This window comes from Pipistrellus hanaki (assembly GCF_964339955.1).
Source record: "Pipistrellus hanaki genome assembly, chromosome: 8".
Taxonomy (NCBI): Eukaryota; Metazoa; Chordata; class Mammalia; order Chiroptera; family Vespertilionidae; genus Pipistrellus; species Pipistrellus hanaki.
In genome coordinates this window covers 17480017-17501114 of record NC_140510.1, presented here as the reverse complement: position 1 = coordinate 17501114, position 21098 = coordinate 17480017, and the positions used below count along the sequence as shown (strand labels likewise).

The following is a 21098-nucleotide window of genomic DNA, read 5'->3' as shown; positions in this document are numbered from 1 at the left end:
ATTTTTACAAATTGTTGAACAAATACACTATTGGTATCTTGATAAGAATAGCATTGAGCCAAAACCGGTTTGGCTCAGTGGTAGAGCATCGGTCTGCGGACTGAAAGTTCCCGGGTTTGATTCCGGTCACGGGCATTTACCTTGGTTGCGGGCACATCCCCAGAAGGGGGTGTGCAAGAGGCAACTGGTCGATGTTTCTCTCTCATCGACATTTCTATCTCTCTCTCTTCCTTCCTCTCTGTAAAAATTCAATAAAAATATATATTTTTAAAAAATAATAGCATTGAAATCTATAGATTTCTTGAGTGATATGGACATTTTAATGGTTAATTCTTCTTATTCATGTTCACAGTATATGTTTCCACTTATTTGTATCTTTCTCAGATTCTTTCTTTATTATCTTATAATTTTCTGAGTACAAATCTTTTACCTCCTTGGTTAAGTTTATTCCTAGATATCTTTTTGTTGTTGTTGTTGTTACAGTTGTAAATTGGATTATTCTCATGGTGTATAAAAATGCCATCAATTTCTAAATATTAATTTTGTATTCTAATTTACTGAATTCTCAGTTCTAGTAGTTTTTTTGGTGGAGTCTTTAGGGTTCTCTGTGTCAGTATTATGCTATCTGGCAACAATGACAGCTTTACTTCTTCCTTTCTTAATTTAAAAGCCTTTTATTTCTTTTTGTCTGATTGCTATCCTCACGCTGTTGTCTGTGTCTCTATGCTATATTTATAACAATTTTTCTGAACACTATAATTGATAAGTTGCTTGGCTCCATTTCATTTTGCTGTTTTTCTGGAGATTTCTCCTGTTCTTTCATTTGGGGCATGATTCTTTGCGTCATTTTGACTGCCTTTTTGTGTTTTGTTGTTGTTTTGTTTTGTTTTGTCTTTTCATGTATTAGGTAGACCTGCTTTAGTCAGGAGGAGACTAGCAGAGTTTATCATGCTTAAACAGACCAAGATTTGACCATGTGAAGGGAGGGCTCTGCACTATCAGGTGTCAGGCAAAAAATTTAGTTCTTCATTAAGATTTTAGAACTGTGTACCTAAAACGGTCTTCCAAAGGAGCCTCCTCTAGAACAAAGGCAAGGCAATCCCACCTCTCTGTCCTGAGAGTTACAAGCTGCTATAGCTTTAAAAAAAATTATTTCTTAAATATTGTTGAAAGTATTACATATTTCCCCTCCCCCTTGACCTCTTCTAGCTCACCCCTCCCCCCCCCACCCCAAGCCTTCACCACCCTATTTTCTGTGTCCATGGGTTATGCATATATGCATACAAGTTCTTCAGTTGATCTCTTTCCACCCACCCTCCCCCACCTTCCCTCTGAAATTCCAGAGTCTGTTCGATGATTCTGTCTCTGGATCTCTTTTGTTCATCAGTTTATTTTGTTCATTAGATTCCACATATGAATGATATCATGTGATACTTGTCTTTAATCAGCAGGCATCCTCTGTATATAATTGGTATATAAAAGCAATCACAATATAAAAAATTAAAACTGAAATTATCTATGTCACTTAAGATCATTGTTATTTAACTACCCTTAAGAATTTTATAGAATAAGTCATTAAGAAAACCTAAAATTATTCTCATAAGTCAAAGTGATTTATTATTTTGAAAACATTGATAAAATGTACCCCTTGAAGTTAATGTGTTCTATTTAATTCTTCTCATGTAATTATCTAGACAGTTGTATTACTGTAGAGTCAAGGCTTTGATTCTTAATAGATGATTTAGCCTTAATTGTGATGAAACACTGGAGGGTTCCACTTTAACAAATTCTAGTGCAGTTAGAGCCAAGAGCTTTGAACCACCTATTGGGTGTAGTTATTTCTTTATACCCAAATTATTTGACATGTGTTGTTGCTTTTATAATTGGATGTTATGCTACTTAAAATTCTTTCCAAAATACTGAAATCTAAGTACATGTTTTAAAAGGGGACTGATGATGCTTAAAAGCTGTCAGCATTCAAACATTAAAAAGGAGTCAGACTCTTAAACCTTTTCTTTACTCCCATTGTCTATTCTTGTATTCAACACATTAGCTCCTTAAATTAACCCTTCCATTGGTTAAACTCAACACTTCCTGGCTAGGGAACTATTTTTCTTTTTAAGATGTCTCCTTATTTTATAATGGATACTTAATATTTTAAGTTTAATAATTTAGTTCTTAAAAGGCAATCATAATTTTTATGTTATTAGGAAAGTGTGTGATAAGATAATTTTCCAAACCTAATAAAGTAGTACATTCATAGCTTGCAAAACTGGCTTTCCCTTCTTCCTCAGCTGCTAGATGCATCACTGATTGTTCAGTTCTTTCTATTCTTAACGCCATAAGCTGCACAGTTGAAATAGGCTGCTTATACCTGATTCTATATCAGAGACAGCTGCTCTGTCTAGCTCCCAAACTATGTATATTGTGCCATTGGGACATGAAGAGAAAAACATCAGAAAGAAAAAAACTTGTAAAAGACGCCAAAATATTTATTTTCCTCAAGTCCTCGGCCATCTCTTAAACTGCAATGCACAGGATGAGGCCTCTATAAACATTCATCTAGTAACTAATTTTTAAGTGGTACAGCATAGAGATGGGGCAGTGTGCTATAAAAGTGAAACCATCAAGTGCGAGGACACCACACACCCGGGCCCCAGACATCTTGCTGGTTTTGCAACCAGTTAAGTGTTAAGATGAACAAATAATTTACTCTGTGCTTACTTCCCCTGTAAAATTACAGGATTTAGAGTTTATTTTAGCTTTAAAATAACATGATTTTGTAGAGGAGAAATTATAAATGGTAACATAAATCTTTATAAAATTAAGTTATATGAAACCAGTATACAAATATTTTTAAGTGGAGGTCATTTTGTCTTTAAGTTCAATCACAAATGATTCGAAAACAATATAATTTTTCTAATGGCTTTTAAGTGTCATCATAATCTTAAACATTTAATTAACTATAATATAATTGAATTTACATTTGAAAATTAAATAAAATATTTTCTTTCAAAATATTTTAGCCTTCATATTTGTTTATCTGCCTATCTGTTTATTTATTTTCAATTTAGATGGGTCTAGGAAAGACAATCCAGGCAATTGCCATCGCTTACTTCTATAAGGAGGAATGGCCTCTTTTAATAGTGGTCCCTTCATCTCTGAGGTACCCTTGGACAGAAGAAATAGAGAAATGGATCCCAGAGCTAGATCCAGAAGAAATCAGTGTTATTCAGAATAAAACTGATGTTGGGTAAGAACAACTTTCTAATATGTATGGGGGGAAAGTGCCAGAATTGGCATATATTAAATAAGTCTGTATATTAAGTAGATTTATTCAGAGCTGAAAATGCAATTGTCATTATGGGCGGGGGGCGGAGGGGGGGGGGGAGAAAGTGATTTCGTATTGGTACTGGCTCTGTAGGAGCCCTTCCTTTTCTATCAGGGGGTAGAGAACTGCAGAAGATTGACTCTCTCCTGTATCATCACTGGTGATATATAGAAAGTGCAAAGTGACTTGTTTTATTTTCAATGCATTTATCTGCCTAATTATTTAATTTTACAAACTCCTTAGCATAGCACTGAACATATAAAAATGAATAAGACACATCCCCTGCCCTCACCTATCTTATTTATATATATATATATATATATATATATATATATATATATATATATAAGCGTAAGCAACTGTCCCACCGATAGCTATGATGCACATGACCACCAAGGGGCAGACACTCAATGCAGGAGCTGCCGAGCTTAGTGACTTGGCAGCTGCAGTTCTTGGGTGACACACCTGGAACCAGAGAGGAGGGAGCCTGATTTCTGGGTGCGTCACCTGAGAACCACCCTCTTGCAATCCAGGGCCCATTGGGGGATGTCAGAGAGCCGGTTTCGGCCCAATCCCCTCAGGCCAGGCTGAGGCACCCCACCGGTACACAAATCCATGCACTGGGACCCAATTGATATAATAAGGGGGATAAATATATAAATGAATAATTTTATTATAGTATGATAAAGAATATGAATAGACATATGAATTATAGAGATAGTTCAAAAGATCAGGGATCACTTTAGTCCAATGTTTCTCCACATGAGATGGTACCCCATCTTTTCCCTACACTTTGTTCACCTAGGGCCGGGGCATTTTCATTATCATTGTGACAGAGAATTTCTGGCCTTTAATGGGAAGGTCCAGGAATGTGAGATCCCTTCAGGGTGCTGGACAGCCCTGAGTACTAAGTATTGTCCTGCTCAAAGACTCAGGAGCACCTGGCTTAAGAAACTGCTATCTTGTTTGTGGGAAGGCTTCCTGGAATAGCTGACTAATATTTGAATATCCACTTTCATATGCATGAAAGCAAATGTTCTCACAAAGTTATCTTCTTATCCTAGTAAAATATGGCATGCTGGATGTCAACTCTTCCAAAGAGCATTTAACAAAATAAAGTTAGATTTGATTAAGCAAATTTTAAATTTTGGATTGGGGTTTATTATATTATAAAGTCTTAAGAGAAATTGGGTTTCAGTGGTGGTACCATCTGCTCTTATTTTTCCTTGTGTTTCTTCCCAAGAATTGTATTGTTTATGATAAATTGGTTACTGAAATAGTATTTTTAAAGTACATGGATTTCTTTTCTAGGAGAATATCGACCAGCAAAGTGATAGTTCTGGGTTACGGTCTCTTAACGACAGATGCAGAAACTTTGATAGATGCTCTGCACACTCAGAACTTCAGGGTAGTGATAGTGGATGAATCACACTACATGAAGTCCAGAAATGCAACTCGCAGCAAGATTTTATTGCCAATAGTACAGAAAGCCAAACGAGCCATTCTTCTGACGGGAACTCCTGCTTTGGGAAGGCCTGAAGAGGTATTAAAATCCTTATACTTGGGCTTAAAAAACAAACAAAAACAACCTTGAAAACAGAATCAGTCACCTGTGAAATGTCATTAGATGCCTCAGATGCCGAAAGAGCACTTTGGGAATTTCTAGACTGCTCTTAATGATTAAATATATCTTTTACTGTGACTTTTATCTAGTTACATGTGATTCTCAGCCATACTTGTGAGTATCTGCTATAAAACACACACACAGTTTTTACCTTTATTATAAGGTTTTCATGTTTAGTACAGATTTATAAATAACACTTGTGTTATTCTAGTTGTTCTGTGGCCTTAATCTTCATTTTATCCAGTCTGTTTTACATTATCAGCTCCTTAGGATTGGAACTGAATCAACTTTGTATCTTTTATAAATATATATCTTTATATATTTTATACAGTATTGCATAACCTCTTTTTCTTTTTCACTTTAAGATCTATGTTTGGGAAGGTAGATAATTTAGGTGTATCTAGAGTATCTAATTAGAATAGAGTATCTAATTAGAATAGAGTATCTAATTAGAATGGAGGAATCAGGCTACATTTGTGTGATGGCCGATTTAGCTTTTACTACTGTGAGAGGCAATTGGGGTATAGAGTGATTAAAGGGTTGGGAAGAAGAAATAATGGATGGAACTCTTATGAGTATAAGGATTATTGTAATCCAGGGAAGCCTTGTCTATTAAAGCATTTATCTTAAACCCACATATTTCAATTTCTAAAATATACCCTATAAATTCATCCAAAAGAAATATAGATAGATGATTGATAAATGTAAATGTAGTACATATACCTTCACCTACATATACTAGTATATTTTGTATATGTACACATACACATGCAGACCTACACTGTCATTAATTTTTTGTAATTGAATAAAAGCTAGAAACAGCCTATACATCCATTAATAGGAGACTGTTCAAACATTTACAGTATAGCCCAGGCGGCATGGCTCATTGGCTGGCGGTCACAGTTCAATTCCTGGTCAGGGGACTTGCCTGGGTTGTGGGCTCCATCCCAGTGAAGGGCATGCAGGAGGCAGCCAATCTATGATTCTCACTCTCCCTCTCTCTTCCTCTCTAAAATCAATAAAATCAATTAAAATATACTTTTAAAAAGAAACATTTTACAGTACATCTAACACAATGGGTTGCTATGTAACTTTAAAGAGTGCTTTATTATTATAATACGTTGCTCAGAATTTAAAAAACTAAGTAAAAAAAACTATATTTGTGCATTAATGTCTAAGACATGTTTTGGGGGGACAAATTCTAGTTGTGTATATATCATATGATCCTATTCATGTGACTAAAAGAGAATATGAACATACACTTATGTAGGTAAAGAAAATGCATAAATGTATGTTTAACAAAAGGATGGCAGTTATCCCTGAAGAACAGGATGGCAGGAATGGGGGGGGGGGGGGGGGTGGAGGGGAGGGAAAGGACCTTGAGGAAAGAGAGGTAGATTTTCTTTTTTACTTTTTATTAACTGGATTTGTCCTTGTAATAATAATTGACTAATAATATTTCAACATATTGAGAACACTTTTATTGTTACAGCTTTATATGCAGATTGAAGCTCTCTTTCCACAAAAATTTGGAACATGGACTGAATATGCCAAAAGATACTGTAACGCACATGTCAGGTAAGACACACTATTGTCTATAATCTTTAATCCTCGCATATTTACTGTGCACATGCAGCTTGATTAGTCATTCCTGTTCCAGTGTTTTTCAAGTAAAATCTTATGTATGTGATGACTTACGTATGAAATTAAAAAAAGAAGTAGATAATGGCAATTTTTCTTTATTTTTTATTATTTTTTAAATATATATATATTTTATTGATTTTTTACAGAGAGGAAAAGAGAGGGATAGAGAGTTAGAAATATCGATGAAAGAGAATCATCTATCAGCTGCCTCTTGCACACCTCCTACTGGGGATGTGCCTGCAACTCAGGTACATGCCCTTGACCGGAATCGAACCCGGGACCTTTCAGTTCACAGGCTGACACTATATCCACTGAGCCAAACCAGTTTTGGCTATTTTTAACCTTCCACTTACTTTATTTTTGGAATGATTTTTTTTTTTTTGTATTGACTAGCTGAGCATGCACATTATGGGAAAATGGCAACCATTTCCCTTTCCGGGTAACCAGTGTAGGCAGTTTCTTGTGTATTCTTCTGGAGGTACTCTATGCATGAAAAAGCACACATGATTTTATATATATATATATATATATATATATATATATATATATATATATACACACACACACACACACACATACATACACACATACATACACACACACACACACACACACACAATAGTAGTTCTTTTTATTTCTACATATATGGTAGTATGATCTATTCACTGTTCTGCAGTTTGCTCTCTTCATGTAATGTATTGGAGATTCTTCCAATCAGCTACTACTGAAAGAGCTTCGGCATTCTCTGTAAATAGTGCTTGCGTTCCACTGTTTGTGCGCTATATTTTATTTATCTAGCCTACTGCTAATCGGCATTTGATTGTGATATGTAGTTGCTGCATACAATGCAGCAATGAATAACTTGCACATGGCGAGAGGCGATATAGTGGCAAAGAGCATGTGAGACTAGAGGAGACCAGCAGTGTTTTATTTCACATCCAGTGTTTACCAGATATTTCATGTTAATAAAGTACCTTTACCTCTCTTTACCGTAGTTTCTTCAGGTCTAAAAACAGAGAATGATATTTCTGCCTCAGAGTTATTATGAAACTGACATGAGCTAATATTTATAAAGGGCTTGAACAATGACTAGCATGTAGTAAGAACTCAATAATTAGCTATTTTAATATTTCATGTCACACATAGGAATAAATCTGTAAGATAAATTTATACAAGTGGAATTGCTGGTAAAAAGGCCATGTGCATTTTTATATTTTTATATATTTTATTTGACAAATTATGCTCCACACAAGTTATACCAATTGATATTTTCACCAGTAGGAAGATTGTATCCCTACACTTTGCCAACATGTTCTAATATAAAATGTTTTATCTTGCTAATGTGATCTGAGGGTAGTTTTAATGCATATTTGTTTTCTTACGTTATTAAATGCAGACAAGAACTTTTTCATACATGTGAAAGTCATTTGTTTTCTTTTTCGGTTAATTGTTTATGTTCTTTGCTCTTCATTCTACTAAATTTATTGGCTTTTTTGTTGTTGATGTATTATAAATCTTTGCATAATATAAAAATCGGATCTTTTTAATATGAGTTCCTCAGACAAGATAGTACAACAAAAAAAGAAAACAAAGACCTTTTCTACCAAAGACTGTAAATGTAGAAATCTTCAATATTAGTATAATCCAGAAACTGATTAAAAGGCCCAATATACTAACCATATGCAAATGGAATTTTTATAAGGAGTGCAAGCATAGTTTAAAATTAGGAAATGTATTAATGTAATTTAACATGCTAATAACTCTGGGAAAAACTATCTCCTCCATATATGATGAGAAGTAATTTGATGGAATTCAGCATCCATTTTGATTACATATAGTCTTTACTAACAAATTTAAGGTGTATATATGTGTGAGTGTAATTTTAACTGTATATACATGTATGCAATATATATGTTTATGTATACGTGTGTGTGTATGATTTTTAAGCCCAAAGCCACCATCACATGAAACACTAAAATAAAGGCAAGGATGTTCACTGTGACCACAAATTTACCTTTATTTTAGAGGCACTATCAGTTAAGTTACTCAAAAGAAAAATAAGAGGTAAACACTGCAAAGAAAAAAGCAAAATTTTCACTATTTGCCAGTGATATTATTCATTTGAAAGACATGAAAGGACCAGCTGAAAAATGTTCAAAACAAAAAAGAATTCATTAAGATGTCCTACCACAAAGTTGCTGTTAAAAATTTAGTTTTTCTCTACATAAATAATAAATAGTTTTAAGATACAATGCCAAATAGGCATAATACCAGATATTGTTGGCAAGCCCTTACTCATAATTCCTGCAGACTATAAATGTCAAAGTTTGCCTACATAAGCAAACACTAACTGGATTAGGACTGGTCTTACAACAACAGAAGTGTATGCCTGTCCCTTTCTTGGTTATTAATATCAAAGTTATTTCAAAGAAAAGATTATCTTTATGAAGTGCTTTATGATTGGGAGATTGTGGGCTATTTCCTGTTTACTAGAAAGAGCCATTTCAAGATTATTATTGTGCTTCTCAAATGACATTTTCTTCCAGATTCCATTTCAAAAGTTTTATGTTATTTCTTTACTTCTTTACTTTTAAAGCACTATGACTTCATAGATTCTGATTCAAATCAAGTCACTTCCTGGCATTCTAAGTTAGTCTGTGAAATGTTAATTTCCCCCCATAATGTTTTGATTCTATGAAGGTGTCATTTTCACACTATAATTTTGCAGAAAGCAAATTATGGTTAGTTATTCAGTTCTAGACTTATTTCATATTTGAAATGTCACGACTGCATTCAAAATAAAGTTAAGTGAAGCTTGGGCAAAAATATAACTTTGCCGTTATAAAGGTTCTTTTGTTTTGTTTTGTTTTATTATTATTTTAAATATATTTTATTGATATTTTACAGAGAGGAGGAAGGGAAAGAGATAGAGAGCTAGAAACGTCAATGAAAGAGAAACATCGACCAGCTGCCTCTTGCACACCCCCTACCAGGGATGTGCCCGCAACCAATGTACATGCCCTTGACCAGAATCGAACCTGGGACCTTTCAGTCCACAGACCGACGCTCTACTACTGAGCCAAACCGGTTTTGGCATAAAGTTTATTTTAAAAAATAAGTGATAACAAACAAATATGCTAATGTGAATGTGGTTTGGAGAAGTCTAGGTATAGGTAACCACCTTTGATTTGAGAGGCACAGAGAGAGTATTACTCAACCAGAACATCCCATATCCAAAGATCCCTTACGTCATTCACTCTACTAGGTTATATTTAGAGGAAGCTATAAATACAAATATGACTTGGAAAGGCAGCACATTCAGTTGTCAGCCATTAGCACTTAGCTCACCCAGCCCCCTCTGTCATTTTGCAGACATCTGCTGAGCTTAATGGCTTGCCCTGGATCTGACTTCCTCTTACTTTTTCCCTGAGAAAGTAAGAAAGTCTTAGGAAATGGTAACTTCAATCAGTGTCCCTTTACATAGAAAAGAGGTCACATAGCTAATCCAGCCAAGCACTCTGTTATCAGCAGTCACCTTCAAGAGCCACACTGTGGGAGGACATATTTTCCCTCCCTGATGACATGCTTGAAGGTTAAGAATATCCCAGAATATCTTTATAGCCATTTATCAAATTTCCCTAAACTTTCTTTATCACTGTTATTTTGTGCTGGATTCACCTCATAAGAGAAATAGTTGTTTAAATTTTTATGAGAGGAAAAATTCTGGGTAGTAATACATATTAAATATATTTATAGCCTTTCCCCAAAAGTGTTAATTAATAGGTCATTGTCAGCTACAAGAAATATCTCTTATGAAATTGCACAGTTCTTTGTCCTTAGCACTGTCACATTTAATTCTCATCCATGGCTAAATAGAGGTCAGGTCTATTCTTTTACAAATGGTTCAAATCTGGGAGAAATAGTTAATATCCTATATGGCAGAGACAAGTTTGAAAAATAATTAGATAAAAATTAATAGCATAAATTCTTCACTATTGCTTAAAAAGTCTGTTTTGTGTGGAAGGGATTTGAGAATTTCCCTCCTATTATTAGTAGTTCAGTTCAAAAAGATTTATGGTTTTGAATAACCCTACACTAAGTGGAAGTCAACTATCTGTCACAACTGATAAAAATAAAGTAATTAAGACACACTAATTAAAGAAACAGAGTAAGGCCTGGCTCTACTCCACTCATTGATTAGAGTAAATCTGGATTATGGTTTAATTTTGAATGCATCCATTCATCCAAAAAATATTTACAGGTTATCTGTTATATACGATGCCATATGCTGGGCATCAAATATGCATTCAGTAATAAGACTCAATGGCCCTAACTTTCACTGAGTTTTTAATTCAGCTAAGTTGGAAATTATAGTTATTATAAGTCATAAAAGGGAAGTGAAGGATGCTTTGGCAGAGTTTAGCAGAGAGAACAGATCAAGTACAAAGGACAGAAGGAAGCATCTTGCCAGTGATAGATCCATGTTTGCATTCCAGGAAGATGCCTTGAGGAACTAAAAGAAATCTGGTTCAATTGAATATTCTTGAGCTGATGGTGTCTGGTCAGAGTCTTGTCCTTGATCATAGTAGCATAAGAAGCATTGGAGAGTGTTTTGTTTTGTGTTTTAATTTTCAGTATTGTGGGGATTTTAATTGTAATAAAATGTGCATAAAAAGTTTACTGTTTTAACTATTTTTAAGTTGTAGAGTTCAGTGACATTAAGTACATTCACATTGTTGTGCAAACGCCACCATCTCCAGAACTCTTTCATCATCCCAAACTGAAACCCTGTGCCCATGAAATAATAACTCTTCAGCTACCCCCACCTAGCCCATGCACTGTGGGATTTTAAGGCATGAAAAGGAGGTACATGATTATATTTAGTAGTTTTGTTTGTTATTTGGGGGGCAATATTTCGCATGGTTCAAAATTCCAAAGCAATAGTACTGAGTATTTACTTTGAAAAATTTCTTTCACCCCATTTTCCCTCCTTTTAAGCAACTATATGTAGTTTTTTATTTTCTATATTTTGTTTTTAATCTTCCCACAGAAATTGTATGCATTTTCAAGCAAATGTACACAAATGGTAGTATATTAAAAATATAAATGTTGTTTTATACAGTGTTTGTTCTTTTTTTGTATATATAATAACTTCATCCTTTTTATAGCTGCATGGTATGATATTATGAAGAATATATAATAGTTTCTGAGGTGGTGGGAAATTTAGGGAATTTGAAAATGGTGATTTTTATCTTCTCTGTGAAATGATGTGTTCAGAGAAGAGGAAAAAATAGAGGGTTAAAAGTTTGATGAATGTTGACGTGGTTTGAAATTTTGCTTAATGGGAGAATGAGATAATACGACTAGTGTTTTAGAATTGGTAACTGCACTAAGTAAGCACTTGAGATTAGTAATTCTAGATTTATAAAGGAAGCAGTATTTTCTAATGTACAATTTCCCCAGCAATACCCAGCAGACTAGGTACAGGCTTGGAGAAGGTGCCATTGAAAATTCCCTCCCCAACCCATGTGCTTCTGATGCATAAACTGTGAAATTATGTTATATTGATTATAACAATACTAATGTATGGGTTCAGAGATAAAAACAAGGTGAGGATGGTGTGAAGACAGGAAGGAATTTGTGGATATGATGAAAGTGGAACAGTCAGTTGATCGTAGGTCCTGATAAAATAGTAAAGAGAGAGTGGATATAAATGAAAAGGTGGACTAATTTGAATTTATCAGGTAAAGCTACTTTTCAGCACTGTGTATAGCTGTGGGAGTAGAACGAATGGTTGGAGTAAATTTTAGAAGGTCATTGGAGGCAAGTAATACAAGGAATTGAGAGGGAGCTGTAAGTCCTATTTTAAGAAGCATGTTAACAGGTGAAAACATATCTGGGAGAGGGTGACCAGAATAATGAGGGAATTTCATATTCAGCTGAACAAATACCTAATTTTATTGATTGCCTGCTATATTTTAAGACATTATTTCAGAGATGCTGGCAATAGAAAGATAAGAAGGACATCGTGCCCGATCTTAGAAAGCCTATAGGAATTAAAAAAAAAGAAAAAAGAAAAAAGAAAAAAAAAAGGCCTAGAGGGAGCCTATCTTTAAATATTTAAAGATCTGTCATTTTGAAGGAATTAGACTTCTGTCTTTGTGGCCTCAGAGGGCAAAGCTATTATTTGAAACTTAATAGGCAAGTAGATTTTAGTAATATGAGTAAGAACTTATAAAATATACATACTTATATGTATATGTACTTTTGAAAATAAAAATAATATGACACTATTACAATAAAACTGGAAAGGGGAAATACCATAATCTAACTATAGTAACTAGTACATTGTTTTCATTTTTCCTTTATGTCTACCTTGTCTGTAGATCTAATAATTTTTACATAATTTTTATAGAGCCTGATTGTAATGCTATCATCTGCTAATTAAACTTAGCATCACCTTGTCCCATGCTTTAAAATCATCTCTATAAGTTTATTTCCTTTATTTTTACTAATTTATAAGATATTTTACTGCTTTTGGAGAAATTATTTACTTTAATAAATCAAAGAAAAAAGTTTTAATTAGAAAAAATCAACTAGAATTGCACTGTCCAGAGATAACTAATGTTTTTTGATAACTTTCCCTCTAGGTAGCTTCTCTGCTTAGGTACATAAAGATAGATGATAGATAGATAGATAGATAGACAGACAGACAGATAGATGATAGATCATCAATTTTATCTAAATAGAGACATATTATATATATTCTTCTATGTAGCACTACCTTCTTCATGTAGCACTACTTTTAGGATATCTTCTATATCAATAACTAAACTACATCATTTTCATGGGCTACATGATATTACCTTTTATATATAAGATACTGTGCCATGTATTTTAGATGTATTATCTAGAATAAACTGAGGCTTGGAAAGGTTAAGTAACTTGTCCAGATCACACAACTGAAAGGTAAAAGAGCAGTAATTAAACCCTCCTTGACACCACCTTCCTTCCTTCTCTTTCCAGTGTTTGAATTATTTGGTACTTCAGTGTCCATGTTTATATTGACTGAATAAATAGAATAAATGGATTAAATAAATTAACATTCTCTAGTGAATCAAGTAATTGACTGTTTCTTTCTTGATTGACTTTTAATGTTATAATTATTTCTTCCCCTTCTCCCCCCCACCCAATCTTTTGGTTTTCTATATAGCCAACAGTTCTGTCCCGAAAGGTCTCACAAGCATATAAATAATCTTTTTTCTTTTTCCTGGAGGCCTCCCATCCCATAGCCTTCTGTTCTACTCCAATCTGGATTGTTTTTCTTTAGGTACTGGAGGCCTGGTACACAAAATTAGTGCATGGGTGGGGTTCCTAGGCCTGGCCAGCCATCAGGGCCAATCAGGACCTTCTAGCTGCCAGCAGGGACCTCCCTTCCCCGACTGCCTGCTGCCTGCTGGCGCCTTCCTTCGTTTCACACCGCCCCCTGGTGGTCAGCGCACGTCATAGCGAGTGATAGAACTCCTGGTCTCCTGGCGAACTCTCGCGGGGACACTTTGCATGTTAGCCATATATATATATGGTGAAGAGCCATCATCCTGTGTTTTCTGTTGCCATTGCTCTTATTAGATTCCCATATTCCTGAATTCCATCACATTTTTTCTTAATTTATTTTCTGGTCTTCTTTTTAATACTTTATTATGGAAAATTTTCAATATTTTCAAAGAAGACAGAATAGTATAATGATCTTCCCACCCCAATGTACTCTTCTTTAGCTTTGACATTTATCAACACATGACCACTGTTGGTTTATCTATACTTCCATCTACCCTCACTATCCTGTGTTGTTTGGAAAAAAAGCCTAGGTATCACATTTTGTGCATAAAATATTTCAGTACATATCTCTAAATAGTAAGGGCTCATCAAAAAAGTTATAATACCTTTATCATGCTTAAACAATTAAAATTAATAATAATTTCTTAATATTTTAAGAATATAGTAAATGGCCGAAACAGGTTTGACTCAGTGGTAGAGCGTCAGTCTGTGGACTGAAAGGTCCCAGGTTCGATTCTGGTCAAGGGCATGTACATTGGTTGCGGGCATATCCCTCGTAGGGGGTGTGTGGGAGGCAGCTGGTCGATGTTTCTCTCTCATCGACTTTTCTAGCTCTCTATCTCTCTCCCTTCCTCTCTGTAAAAAATCAATAAAATATATATTTTTAAAAAAGAATATAGTAAATGTTCAAATTTCCAGTTATCTTGTGAATGTCATAAGTTTGTAGATTTTTTTTTAATGTTTTCCCCATAGTTTGTTTGAATCAGTACCTAAAATAAGACTCATGCATTATAAGTGATAAATATCTCTTAAGTCTCTCTTAATCTCTGGATTTAGTCTCTTAATCTTTTCTATTTCCTTGCTTTATTCATTTATTTTAATTTTCTGAATAAGCTAAATTACTGTAATCTGGATTTTACAGTTTGTGTGATGTTTCCAACTCCTGATTTTTGTGGAGGTCTAGGGGAAAAGTTAGCTTTTGCAAGCATTTTAACGTGTAGCTTCCTTTTTTTACCAAGTCAGCGTCTGTCTACATTGACTTTTACCAGTAAACACTGTATCCTCCCATTCTTCTCTTTCACAGTGGGTTGTTGTTTTATTTCCTTTGCTGTCAGTGCCAGATAATACCTCCTTCTAGAAGGTGTGGAGATGTTTTAGGTGGTTTGGTTGCTGACTGGCTGTTGTACTGGCAGTTAGTGCCTAGTTAAGGCTACATCTGATAAACATTCTGCCTACCCTGTGTGAATTTCCAGTGGTCCTCAGAGTGACCAGTTCACCCAGCCTTGCATGAACTCAGTGTAAACAGTACGTTTAGACACTAGTATTTTCTATAGCTGAAAGTTATGTGTAATCTTATTCATTACTAGTTCTCAAGCTGAGCCTTTTAAAACTAATTTGCATTAAAAAAATAACAGTAAAAGCAATGGCATGGCTTCTATCATTTAATGGAAGAACACATTGGATACATTGTTTTCTTACTGCATGTTCTTTTCTTCATATTAACAGATATTTTGGTAAAAGGCCTCAGTGGGATTGTAGAGGGGCGTCAAATCTTAATGAACTTCATCAGTTATTAAGTGACATAATGATTAGAAGGCTAAAGACTGACGTTTTAACCCAGCTGCCCCCTAAAATCAGACAGCGTATTCCTTTCGACCTTCCATCAGCAGCATCCAAGGTGAGAACGCTTTTTGATTGAAAGCCTTATTTTATTATAAATCATTTTAAATTATACTAAGAAAGATTGTACGTATTTCATATTTTACAGAAGGAAAAGTCTGCTTTCTTAAGATAGGTTTAATTAAGAGAGCATATGTATCGGCTTTGTATTATTTCGAGAACTGAGCAGGAAGAATTTAACTTTATTCATATAATGTTAAAATATTCAGTATCCTAGTGATTAAAAAACATATTTCTGCTGAATATAGAAAAAAAGTAATTTAATTACAACAAAGATCTAGCATTAAGGATTCTGAGTATCTGTGGGGTGTGAAGCAAGGGGAGTTGTGTTTCTTCTTCTAGGATTTTTTCATTTTTAAGTATAAGTAGCTGTCCTCTAGAATAACTTAGATACAACCCTGATCTTGCCATCTTAAAACTTGGTGATCATGTAAGATGTTAAGTTAAACATATCAGAAAGCCAAATTGTATTTAGCAAATCTTTATATACATTTTTGGTAGTGCAATGCTTACATATTCTCTGAAATTTCTTCAAATCTGGGTGTAACTTTGTTGACAAAAATTATTTATTGCATTGTTTTATTTTGAAATCTTAAAGTAAGCATTCTTTTCTTTTTCTTTTTCTTTTTTTTTTAGGTTTTGTCTATAGCTTTTTTCTTTTTTTTTTTTCTTTTACATTTTTTGTTAAATTATTATCTGTGTACATATTTTAACATTGTCCCTCCCTCCCCAGAGTTTTTGTCCATTGGTTGTATTATACTTATATGAATGTATACAAGTCCTTCAGTTGATCTGTTATCTCCCCCAAATCTCCCTACCCTCCCTGCTGTAATTTGACAGTCTGCCTGTTGCTTTACTGACTCTATATCTTTCTTTTGGTTCATCAGTTTATAATGTTCTTTATTATCCATAAATGAGTGAGGTCATGTGGTGTTTCTCTTTCATTGACTGGCTTATTTCACTCAGCATGATATTCTCCAATTCCATCCAAGTTGCTGCAAATGATGAGAATTCCTTCTTTTTTATGGCAGCACAAAATTCCATTGTGTAGATGTACCATAGTTTTTGGATCCAATCATCTGCTGACGGACACCTAGGCTGTTTCCAAATTCTAGCTATTGTAGATTGTGCTGCTATGAACATAGGGGTGCATATATCCTTTCTGATTGGTGTTTCTAGTTTCTTGTGATATATTCCTAGGAGTGGGATTACTGGGTCAAATGGGAGTTCCATTTTCAGTTTTTTGAGGAAACTCCACACTGTTCTCCACAGTGGTTGCACCAGTCTGCATTCCCACCAGCAGTGCACGAGGGTTCCTTTTTCTCCGCAACCTCGCCAACACTTGTCGTTTGTTGATTTGTTGATGTTGGCCATTCTGACAGGTGTGAGATGGTACCACATTGTTGTTTTGATTTGCATCTCTCGGATAATTAGTGACTTTGAGCATGTTTTCATGTGCCTTTTGGCCTTTCTTCTGTCTTCTTTTGAAAATATTCTATTTAGGTCCATTGCTCATTTTTTAATTGGATCATTCATCTTCCTTTTATTTAGTTGTATAAGCTGTCTGTAGATGTTGGAGATTAAACCTTTATCAGTGGTATCATTTGCAAATATGTTCTCCCACACCGTGGGCTTTCTTGTTGTTTTGTTGATGGTTTCTTTTGCTGTAAAAAAGCTTTTTATTTTGATGTAGTCCCATTTGTTTATTTTCTCTTTAGCTTCCATTGCCCTAGGGGCAGTATCAGTGAAGAAGTTCTTTTGGCATATGTCTGAGATTTTGCTGCCTGTGGATGCTTCTAGTATTTTTATGGTTTCCCGTCTGATGTTTAAGTCCTGTATCCATTTTGAGTTTATTTTTGTGTATGGTGTAAGTAGGTGATCTAGTTTCATTCTTTTGCATGTATCTGCCCAATTTTCCCAACACCATTTATTGAAGAGACTGTCTTGACTCCATTGTATTTTTGTACCTCCTTTGTCAATTGAGCATAGTGATTTGGGTTGATATCTGGGTTCTCAATTCGATTCCATTGATCTATATGTCTGTTCTTGTGCCAGTACCAGGCTGTTTTGAGAACAGTGGCTTTGTAATACAGCTTGAAGTCTGGTATTGAGATCCCTCCTACTTTACTCTTCTTTCTCAGGATTGCTGTGGCTATTCAGGGTCTTTTATTGTTCCAAATGAACTTTTGGAGAGTTCTTTCTAGGTCAGTGAAATATGCCGTTGGTATTTTAATGGGGAGTGCATTGAACCTATAGATTGCTTTAGGAAGTATGGACATTTTGATGATGTTGATTCTACCAATCCATGAACATGGTATGTTCTTTCATCTGTTTACATCTTCCTCTATCTTTTTTTTCAGTGTCATGTAGTTTTCCGCAAATAGGTCCTTTACTTCCTTAGTTACATTTATTCCTATTAGAGTAAGCATTCTGTAAACATTGAGCAATATATTATTGAAAAAATAAGAAAAATCCAATTTCCTTTATCCACTATTTTAGCATTTGAAGGAAAAATAAGAGAATGTCTGATTATATTTTTACTTAACTTATATCCCCCAAGTCTTTTGTTTGACTTTATTTAAGTCACATCATATCTTTTTATAAAAATACTTTGCTACCATATATATTTTCACTATACTTCTTTCTTATGTATTTACATTTTTATGTTTACTTTACAAAATATTTTCCCTTAAGAGGAAGTTGCAATTCTTTGTCTTATGATGTTAGCAAAGGTTTTCACCTACAGTTTATCATTAGTTTCTGTTATTGGTGTGAACATGTGACTGAGCTGCCTCCATGTCTTTAAATGAACACATTGGTACCTTAGGGAATTTTAAAAAAATATCTTTATATATATACTAGAGGTCCAGTGCATGAAATTGGAGCACTAAGGGGTGTGTCCCTCAGGCAAGCCTGTACCCTCTCCAATCTGGGACTCCTCGAGGGATGTCTAACTGCCCAGTAGGATCGGGCCTAATTGGACAGTCAGACAACCCACTCACAATCCAGGACTGCTGGCTCCCAACTGCTCACCTGCTTGCCTTCCTGATTGCCCCTAACCTCTTCTGCCTGCCAGCCTGATCACTCCCCTGACAGCCTGATTGATGCCTAACTGCTTCCCTGCCATCCCAATTGCCCCTAACTGCCGTCCCCTGCAGGCCTAGAGAACCCTAACTGCTCTCCCCTGTAGGCCTGGTTCCCTCCAACTGCTCTCCCTGCAGGCCTGGGTCCCCCCCATATGCCCTTCCCTGCAGGCCTGGTCACCCCCAACTTCCCTTCTCTGCTGCCCTGGTCACCCCTAACTGCTCTCCCTTGCAGGCCTAGTCCCTCCCAACTGCCCTCCCCTGCTGACCTGACTGCCCACAACTGCCCTCCCCTGCTGGCCATCTTGTGGCTGCCATCTTGTGTCCATATGGGGACAGCCATATTTGACCACATTGGGGACAGCCATCTTGTGTATTGAAGTGATGGCCAATTTACATATTATTCTTTTATTAGGAGGATAGAGACCTGATGCATGGGTGGGAACTGGCTGGTTTGCTCTGAAGGGTGTCCCGGATCAGGGTGGGGGTTCCCTTGGGGAGTGGGGTAGCCTGGGCAAGGGGCCTGTGGTGGTTTGCAGGCCAGCCACACCCCCTGGTGACCCAAGCAGAAGCCCTAGTATCTGGGATTTATTTATCTTCTATAATTGAAACTTTGTAGCCATGAGTGCAGTCCACAGCCCGCCAGAGTGGGCGGAAAGCTTGGCTTTCTCCATTGCCTGGGAAACCCAAGCCTCCTGCTCGCTCCCTGGCCACAGCCATCTTGGTTGGGTTGGTTTGAATACTCACTCCCGATTGGCTGTTCTGCGTGGATTGTGGGCATAGCGGAGGTACGGTCAATTTGCATATTACTCTTTTATTATGTAGGCTAAAAGAATGTAAGACTTGTTTCATTGCTGCATTAATTGTTCTTATGCTTCATGTCTAAACACTGTTGCTTTCTCCCATACAGGAATTGAATGCGAGCTTTGAAGAGTGGGAAAAATTAATGAGAGCTCCAAATTCTGTGTCCACTGAGACTGCTATGGGGTTGATTACTCGCATGTTTAAACAGACTGCTATTGCCAAGGTACTCATTGCTGGGCCATCATGTGTGTGTCTTCATACAAATTGTTTAACGTACTTTAATGGTTTTACTTAAGCAGCTTATTTACATATTGTAACATGTCTGCCATTTTATTTTTTAACTCTTTATAATGAAAAACATTTAAACATATTCAAAGTAAACAATAGTATATTGAACACTGTTATACTACTATCCATATTGACTCTTTACAATAAAGGGTCACTTTGATGGTATTTTATACATTAAAGGACAAAGATATATTCATCTTCATTATCAGCTTTTTGTATGGTTCTACTGCATAATTGCTACAACTAATCTTTTTAATTTCTCAATTATTTTTTATTGGCATTATGTTTTTAGTTCCCTGTAGACATTTATGTGTTCATGTTCTGTTTGTCTAAAAAGTGTTAAAATTTTGGTCCTGGCCAGGTGGCTCAGTTGGTTGGAGCATTGGCCCATACCCCAAAAGATTGCAGGTTCAATTCCTGTCGGGGCACATACTTCGATTGCTGGTTGGATCCCTGGTCAGGGCACATTCGGGGTGTGTACCCGATCAATGTTTCTTTCTCATATTGATGTTTCTCTTTCCCCTCCTTTCTCTCTCTTTAAAATCATACAAACTTTTCCTTGGTTGAAGATTTAAAAATATTTTTTAAGTGTTAGTTGTTAAATCGCAGTGTGCCCATGAATTAGAACATTTAATATATTTTAGAAACAAGTCCTTTAACATACATGTCATTTCCAAATATTTTTTCCAGGTCTGTGAATTTTATTTTTATTTTCTTAACATTGTCTATGAAAGAATAGAAATTTTATATTTTGAAACAGTCCAGACTTTATCAAGTTTTTCTTTTATTTTTTTTGTGCTTTTAGAATACTAATTAATTTTTGCTTAATCTAATTTTACAAAGATTTTCCCCTATGTTTTCTTCTAAATGTACTATAGCTTTAGGGTAGATATGCACTATTTTGAGTTAATTTTTTTATGTTGTACAGAGTAAGGGTGGAGGGTGACTTGTTTTTGCTTTGGGGTTTTTTGCATATGAATTTTCAGTTATTCCAGCATTCTTTGTTGGAACGATTGTTTTTCCATCATTAAATTATCTTATCATTTTCATAAAAAAATCAGTTGGTTATATATGTGTGGGTCTGTTTCTG

General features: G+C 35.4%; 1 protein-coding gene across 2 annotated transcripts in view; it reads left to right on the top strand.

Moving 5' to 3' along the window:
- Positions 1-21098, top strand: part of ZRANB3 (zinc finger RANBP2-type containing 3) — a 163969-nt gene that overhangs the window by 81045 nt on the left and 61826 nt on the right. For both annotated transcript variants that reach the window (XM_084892252.1, XM_084892253.1), the window contains exons 4-8: positions 3075-3253; positions 4643-4874; positions 6448-6533; positions 15660-15831; positions 19827-19943. In XM_084892252.1, the coding sequence (XP_084748378.1) occupies positions 3075-3253; positions 4643-4874; positions 6448-6533; positions 15660-15831; positions 19827-19943 (786 nt within the window). The remainder of the gene's footprint in view (positions 1-3074; positions 3254-4642; positions 4875-6447; positions 6534-15659; positions 15832-19826; positions 19944-21098) is intronic.